The following is an 8,665-nucleotide window of genomic DNA, read 5'->3' as shown; positions in this document are numbered from 1 at the left end:
CTAAGATAAAAATAGATAGCTGTGAATCTATGACACAAATTCGAAGTGAAAGGCAAGTATCATTTAATAAAATAAACCAAAATCGCATGGGGGGGAGATAGTGAGAGTGTCCTAACAATGATGTGTACGCAACTGCGTATCTGCATATCTGCGCCTAACAAATTGTCACTACGCACGACTGAAGTTTATAACCGTAGCAACAGACCCCAGATGAGCTCAGCCGCTCTGCGGCTCTTGTTAGCTCTTGATATAATTCTATTACTACCACTATATATGTTACTGCCACTATTATTCTCTGCCCGTGCACGTATTTCCTTGTTACGAATGATTGCAGCTGTGGAACACCAGTATGAACAACTAAATTAGCACACTCTGTAGCTGTGTGTTTTCCCTCTCCCTGTCTCAGTCTTTTTGGCTTTTTATTATTAACTGTGGAGCTTAATTCATGGAAAGAGTATGTATATATATGCCGCCATTAATTTCTGCAGGAAAAATCGCTCAAGAAAGCAGGGAATTTCATTGCAGCCTTGCTTATTTGGATTGCCTTTCTTCCTAAAGATTTTGAACCAAGTAAGCAATTGTGTCGCAAAGCGGGAATTGGAGTGACAGAAATTATTTAGCTGGTGACCTTGTATTTGAAAGTGAAGGACATGTAATCTGCATGGACACGGATAGCTCGTTAGAAGAAAATAATGTGTGGCTGAGAGGAGACCATGTGATTGGGCAGCACTAGAATTGTGGTGCTCAGGTTGTGTGTAACTGATATGTTTTGTTTAAATTCAATAAACGTGTATGACGAATGTGTTTGATTCAGGGAGCTGCACTGGTGCATGTGTACACGGATGGCTCAGTGCTGCTTACATCTGGAGGAATTGAGATGGGTCAGGGCCTCTACACAAAAATGATACAGGTACTTATTACGCGATAATCCCAATGTAAAGGTGAATGAATAAATATAATTATAGAAAATAAAGCAACACAGATGCCAATATGCTATGCTCCACAATTGGCCAAAAGGTGACCTGCTATGACCCTAGGTATATTGAAGTTGAAATAGTAATACCATAAACATGGTACTTTTGTGAACATATCTATCCTCTTATATGTACTATAAGTAGGGATATCGATATGCTATTGATAAGAAACTTGTACACGAATTTCGTTACAAATTGTTAAGGTGATCTCACAGTGGCACTTATTTTCAAGTGATGCAGTAATGTTTGTGATTTACGATAGGTGGTTAATTAAGTATATGATGTCTTTACAGGTGGCCAGCAGAGCCCTTCAAATTCCCATTGATAAGATACACATCAATGAAACAAGTTCTGATACAGTTCCAAATGCCACAAGTACGGCTGGAAGTACAGGCACTGAGTTTTTTGGCGGTGCTGTTCTGGTGAGTTGTTCAATGATTGAAATGTCAATTTTTAGCTCAGCTGACAAAGTCGCGATGCAGCTCTAGTTTACTTGTAGAATCGCATGATGTGTCCTGCCGCTTCGTCGTCCGTCGTCCGTCCGTCAACAGTTGGGCACAGATCTTAACCGCTTCGACGTACGGTCACCGATATTCGGGACGTCGGGGGGGGGGATTGCGAAAAGGACTCGGGATGTCGTATTTGGAGGTCAATGGTCAAAGGTCAAGATGTGTCAATGGAGGGGAATATTTCCCCCTTAACTTAAGCTATAAGGAGGAAAATACGGAATTGCGGGGCAACAAATCTCAACGGCTCGACCAACGCTTTATAATATTCGATGAATAGTGTGATGGGCAAGAAACCCATCAGCAGCGCGAAATGGAGGTCACATGTCAAAGGGCAGTGGGGGAAAGGTCAGATATGCAGTCATTTGAGGACATGGTCTAAGAACCGAGTGCAAAACTTTTTTGTTTCAGCGGCTACCTACCGTTTTATACACTTTATTGAAAGGACCATGAAATTCTACTTTCTGCTGACGTGCAAAGAGTAAGTGTCTGATAACCTTTTGATCCTCAAGAGGAGGGTTAAACATGGATTTGTTGACTGTTAACAAAGGACTGAACTGCTTTTGCTATTAGAGCCCCCTCCACCCGAGCCACGCCCACTTATTGGCAAAAATGGAAATGGCCATAAGTCAGTTCAGGTTCAACGGATTTTGCTCATTTTTGGTATGTGAATGAATAAGGACTGGCCGCCAAAAAAACATATCACGCGAGTTTTAATATTTTTTTTTAATTATGCAAATTAGGTAGATTTTGCCAATTTCACTATGCATGCACTTCAGTGTCTGGCTACGGTCAACGATAACTCATGAACTGTTTGACCCACATCTTTCAATTTTCATATAGTTACTTCCTATGGGAGGGATTTGAACGTCCTAATTTTGGAGCACGCCAATGCGACCTACATTCGAGCCACGCTCACTTTTTGGAAAACTGAAATGGCTATCTAGATTCATTCGATTTTGTTAAAATTTACCTACCTGCCTACCTACCTAATCATACCTACGTGTAATATTGTGTTTTTGATTCTTTGTTACTGTAATTCGACTGGAATATTTTACTGCTTTTATTTGCGCGATAATCGAACACCAATATGGCAATCATTTAGGCCTCGCCCAGATTTCAGACTTTCAGATCTGAAACATTTTTTTTCGCAAAACTAACCCTGAAACAAAACAGTGAAATTTCGATTAGTATAAAACAGGGAATAAGGACATTTGATCACATTTTGGTCTGTCATAAAAGAAACACTTACCAAATTTTAAATATCATCTCCTTTCTATCACACATAGGTGAGCTATATAGTCAGGGGCGGTAGCCAGTATGTAGCACTGTAGGCCCGGGCCTACACTTTTTTTGGCCAATTTAAGTTATCTTTTTTTTTAAAACACCTAATATACAAATCCATAAGCTTGCTGCGAGATTTAAGAGTCTAGGCAGGTAAAACTATTGAAATGAACGTAGCAAGAATATGGCTAAAAGGTGACCTATTCTTCTGTCATCTGGGCTGTCATTTCTATCGGCGTGCCGTTTCATTAACAACTCCTACCGCCGAAAAGACTAGGATCCGTCTTGTCAGTTTTTAAACATTTTAACTCGTTCGTAACACTATTTTAACTCGTTGTGTTTTTTGGGTTTAAAAGTGATATTGAATGAGGTGTCTCAAGTTAGCAGAGGCCATGCAGCGGAACCAGAATGAACACTCGGGAAGGGCCGTTTCCGGCCCATCTGGGGGGTTTGTAAACCAAAAATTTTCTAAACCCAACTAACACAGCTAACACCACAAACAAACCAACCAACAACCACAACAACAACAACAACAAAACCAACAAACAAACAAACAAACAAACAACACCAGACTAACACACACAAAAGCTGTCATTTCTATCGCGTGCCAGTTTCAATTCAACACTCTACCCGCGAAAAAGACTAGGATCCGATCTTGTCAGTTTTTTAACATTTTAACTCGTTCGTAACACTATTTTAACTCGTTTGTGTTTTTGGGTTTTAAAAGTGATATTGAATGAGGTGTCTCAAGTTAGCAAGAGCCACGGAACCAGAATGAACACTCGGGAAGGGCCGTTTCCGGCCAATCTGGGGGTTTGTAAAACGAAAATTTTCTTGTACGCTCCGCGCAACCGATGTGGCGCTCCGCTCAGATAGTCGTGCCCAAAGATCGTAGAGTGAACGCCTCTAGAATCTTTGGTCGTGCCTACAACTTTGAAAATCCTGGCTACGCCCGATAGTGTCATTGACACTTTCATTTTCGTGTAATATTACACTTGTTCTTTTTCGTACGATATTTTTAGCCGTTTTTGATAACTTGTTGTTTGTAGAATAAGAAGATCGTCCATATATGTCCGTGCTGTCCGTGCTTGCAGGTGTCTGCCTGCAGGGGCGTAGCTACGGGGGGGCTGGGGGGCACGTGCCCCCCACAAATCTTCGTGCCCCCAGGTGCCCCCCCACTAAAAATCATTGCTTGATGAAAAAAAATTGAATTTAAAACAATGCCGTTAGAACAGTATAATACAAAGAAAGAGGGTTCGAACCACATCTCAGTAAAATTATATATTGTGCCCCCCACGCACGAAAATGTAAGGCACCCCCAGTGCCCCCCCACTGAAAAAATCCTAGCTACGCCACTGGTCTGCTGATGTCAACAATAGAGGGCACAAATTGAAATTTGCTGCACTTACGGCATTTTTATTATGCATGCGGAAATCCTAAAGAATTAAGTAATTAGGTCAAAATGGCAGAGGACGGGAGGGAAGCACTTTATCCATTATATGACAATGCTCATTTCATTATTTTCTCACATATTCACATAAAATGCGCAAACCTTATTCCAAACATGTCTTCCTATTTAGAATGCGTGTGAGATCATCAGGGAGCGAATAGATCCATTCGTGAGACTGAACCCAAGTGGCTCGTGGGAAGATTGGGTGAGTATACAAGCGTTTAAAATTTAACTCAGAGATTTATGCTCTACATGTCGCGGGCCTGATCAAATCATCTTGCGGGCCGTATGTTTGACACCCCTGGTTTAAATGTACAAGACTCAATTAATGTTGAATAGAATTTACAAAGAAATTATGCGAAGAAGACAAGAATAGTGCTGAACTATATAATGTGTTCATGCATGTGTGGGGTGCATGTGTGGGGTGCATGTGTGGGGTGCATGTGTGGGGTGCATGTGGGGCTGAATGGGTATTCTCTCTTGCAGGTTGAATCAGCTTACCTTGACAGAGTGAGCCTCTCAGCGACAGGGTTTTATGTCCCAGAGGGCTCGGAGGGTTACGACTTTGACACGCACACCGGCAATCCTTACACCTATCACACTTTCGGAGCTGCCTGCTCACACGTGGAGGTTGATTGTATCACAGGAAATCACGTGGTATATATGCACCCTTAACGTGATAACTTCACATGAATTTTTGACACACATTCTTTTGCTAGTGTCACAGTAAGTAGTACGTGGTGGAAGATTAGTTGTACGTGCGTATACTGCATGGTTGTTTGAAGTAGATGTATATTTGTAATATTCTAGATCTATAGCTGTGAGACTTCCTGAAAATCTTGCTAAACATAGCAGGCAATGCAAATCTATTACTTTAATTAATATAATACTTACACCAATATGCAATCTCCTGCCACTCTCACTTGTTGCAATTCAAATTGAACTCCCTTCTGCCAGTCTCATGGCCTCACTCTCTTTACGCTGCCATTCGATCGGCAGTATCGCAGGTCAATGATCATAGTGCTAATTAGGTGCTGTCAGTGAGGAATTATTCATTCCTGGCTGGCATACATTACTGTCTTCTATACTCTACTATGTGCAAGCAGCAACTTTGCAACCAACTGCAACTAACATTCCTATGCTTTGATGTATTTTTATATTCGTTGCACAGATTCTGAGAACAGATATCATGATGGACGTTGGGAAGAGTCTGAATCCAACTATAGACATCGGGCAGATAGAGGGTGCTTTTGTTCAAGGTTGTGGACTGCTGACACTAGAGGAGCTGCGATACACAGCAGATGGCTTCCTGTGCACTCGTCACGCTGGCAACTACAAAATACCAGGTAGCCATATTGTGCTTTAATTAGTAACAGAGTTCCCATGACAAAACCTAATAATGGAGTATTGAGGGAAGGGGCTGATGTTTTAGATCAGTTAAACCCTGTCGTAATGTATATGCTTTTGGTGCATACGTTGTCTCTGCATGTTCTGTATAGGTGTCAGTGATGTACCAGTGGAGTTTAACGTTGCACTACTGCGTAACTCGGAGAACCCTCGTGCTGTATATTCATCAAAGGTATGTTACACGAATGTATCTGTTGTTCATGTAACTTCTAAAGAGTGTCGATTTTAATAAGTATACTTCAACTTGTAGCAAACATTTTCACTCAAATATAATTGGCACTTGGAATAGCTCTAGTATATTGTGTACATGCACCACTGTCCACGTGCTACACAAATAAATATAAATAGAAGTGCGTCGTAGATTACGCGCAGCTATTACAAGATGTTTATGTTTTTCTTCTTCTCTGAAAAAGTTCTTCTGTTTCTTTTGCAGGCGATTGGAGAACCACCGTTGCTGCTGGCCTCAACAGTTTTCTTCGCAATTAAAAATGCCATCGGAGCGGCAAGAGAGCAGGAAGGAGTTTCTGGTAGCTTCCAATTTGACAGCCCAGCAACTGTAGAGAACATCCTTCTTGCGTGTCCATCTACACTGCTGCCATCTACAGCTGGAAGTCGTGCATCTCTCTCCTAGAGTCGAGTTCTCTCCTATACAATATTTTCTACTCTGCTCGTCTACACAAGCTATTGCTAATCTTTCTGTATCTAGCTAAGTACTTCATCCAGACATGTAAAACCAGTGATAATAATTCCCTAATCTAGGATTTAATCCTTAGGATTTTTTCCCTAATCTATTAAGTAAATAATATATTGAAAACTTGATATGAACTGTATTTTTTTAGAGATTTTTTTTGACGTTTTTCCTATACATCTATTGTGCTATAAATTGGAGGCGATTAAAAATGGTGTGGTGATGAAATACTAGTAAGAAAGGATAAACATTATATGTAATATGATTCATGACTACCATATATGCAATTATAGCTTTATCAGTCTAATCAATCAATGATTACTTCAGGAAACAAAGGCGTGTTAATATAAATATGATAATATAGAATAATAGAATGTGTAATATACTAGATATAAAATTAAACAAGATATAAGAGAAACTTGCATGTTTTTGTCTCGCAAAACCTTAGCTATATGTTTATATATGACCATATATCAGGAGTAGATAATAGGGAGTATAACAGGAGTAGATAATAGTTCCCTATTATCTACTCCTGTCATATATGTAACTGCGAGTGATTAATAACAAAATATATACTGCTGAACTGTTAAACTGTTCATAAATATATATAATGCTGTAGTGTGTGGTTATATAGGTGTGCTATATTATATATTACTATAACTTATATATATATATATATATATATATATATAATGTGCGTGTGTGCGTGCGTTGCATATAGTGGATGTGACTAGGTGGAGTATATCTAATACATATGTTATACATAGATATCCGTAAATGGTGTACTTTCTGCAGTGTATTTGTAGAGTGGAATATCGGTTCGTAGACAGTAGAACGTAACGGTTGTGTAAACGGTGACAACTATAGCTTTATTGTAAACACGGATAGCAACATTGTACACATACCAGTCGGCTGTACGTCGACGTCTCTCCCGTTTCTACCAAAAACCCTGTCTTTTATCTGTCTCCATCGTCGGCCGACCTGTTTCCTTGTTAGTGGCTAGGGTCGTGAGTACAACGACCCGGTCGCGACCACCGTCCGAGGGTACCCCCTTAATGACCATTTTGGAATGCCTTCTGTCACGTTAATTTATGTCTACTCTTAAGTATGCAGCTAATGTCTTCTGGGTCCATCGCCGGCCGTCCCTGAAGATTTACTTAATTAATTGTCTGGCTAAAACACTGTACTACATAGTCGTGCGCTGATATGGGTGCATTTTAGTGTAGGCGCATTTTAAACAATGCCTATGATGTTATATGTTAGTTAATAGAATTTGTATTTGCCAACCGTCTTATATTAATCACGTTATTCGGACAACAGATGTGTCAATTCTAACCACAGTGTGACTACAGTACGTTTTGACCATAGACCTATACATACTAATATATCCATGCATTTTTATTATATGTTGTGACAGGGGAGACTATTTTTCTCCTAGGCAAGTGTGCGTGTGTGCGTGAGTGCGTGTTTGTGTGTGCTTTATGATTAACCTGATATTACATGTCTGGGCAAAGTACTTACGATGTAGCTATATAGAGACCGATCAGAAGCTCAAAAGACGCACACATAAACTGTCAGAAGTTTTTTATGCATTGAATATTAAAGCATGTCTTATAGAAGATGATTATATATATATATATATATATATAACAAAACACACACTGCAACCATTGTGAAATATGTTCGTGATAATTGCAGTGTGTGTTAATGTATTCAATTTTTCACAATCTAGAGCTGGATTAACGCTGTGAACTTTATTCAAGGGTGAAAGTGTTGTGAACCCAGTATAATAGGAGTAATGCCTACTGATGGGAGCGATACATTGTCATGCCACTAGTGAGAGTTTGGTCATGCGGGCAGTTGATCCTGCTCTGTTCTCAATACTGTCTATCATCACATGTACTGGGTCAATAGACTCAATACTGTATCGAATATGAACCTACGCTTTAGCACAAGTCCACATGTTCTGATTTTCCTTATAACCATCTAATATTCAGTTAAATCTTTATTATGATGTACTTCCCCTTGTAATATTTAATTCCCCTTCTATACCAATCTGTCGATATTCAAAATCGTCTAATATTTAGTTAAACTTTTATTATCATGTACTTCCCCTTGTCACATTCCCCTATGCCAATCTGTGGCTTTGTTGATCAAAATTACCTGTAAAAAGACATGTTTCATGGTCCCCACAAAAGTGGGAATTATTTTTTCACGGAGATGGGAGCGATACATTGTCATGCCACTAGTGAGAGTTTGGTCATGCGGGCAGTTGATCCTGCTCTGTTCTCAATACTGTCTATCATCACATGTACTGGGTCAATAGACTCAATACTGTATCGAATATGAACCTACG

At 39.8% G+C, this 8,665-nt stretch overlaps 1 protein-coding gene across 1 annotated transcript in view; it reads left to right on the top strand.

Moving 5' to 3' along the window:
• LOC106806947 (xanthine dehydrogenase-like) overlaps positions 1 to 6,928 on the top strand; it is a gene marked incomplete at its 5' end in the record, with an annotated part of 27,814 nt that extends 20,886 nt beyond the window's left edge. The window contains 8 exon segments of the mRNA XM_014809134.1: positions 454 to 570; positions 815 to 910; positions 1,268 to 1,396; positions 4,345 to 4,419; positions 4,701 to 4,871; positions 5,386 to 5,560; positions 5,714 to 5,793; positions 6,055 to 6,928. Coding sequence (XP_014664620.1) covers positions 454 to 570; positions 815 to 910; positions 1,268 to 1,396; positions 4,345 to 4,419; positions 4,701 to 4,871; positions 5,386 to 5,560; positions 5,714 to 5,793; positions 6,055 to 6,252 — 1,041 coding nt within the window.
• Between the last annotated feature and the right edge of the window lie 1,737 nt (positions 6,929 to 8,665).

The sequence above is a fragment of the Priapulus caudatus genome, unplaced genomic scaffold (genome assembly GCF_000485595.1).
Source record: "Priapulus caudatus unplaced genomic scaffold, Priapulus_caudatus-5.0.1 Scaffold187, whole genome shotgun sequence".
Classification (NCBI taxonomy): Eukaryota; Metazoa; Priapulida; class Priapulimorpha; order Priapulimorphida; family Priapulidae; genus Priapulus; species Priapulus caudatus.
The sequence above is the reverse complement of the archived record's forward strand: the minus strand, read 5'-3'. Positions and strand labels throughout refer to the sequence as shown.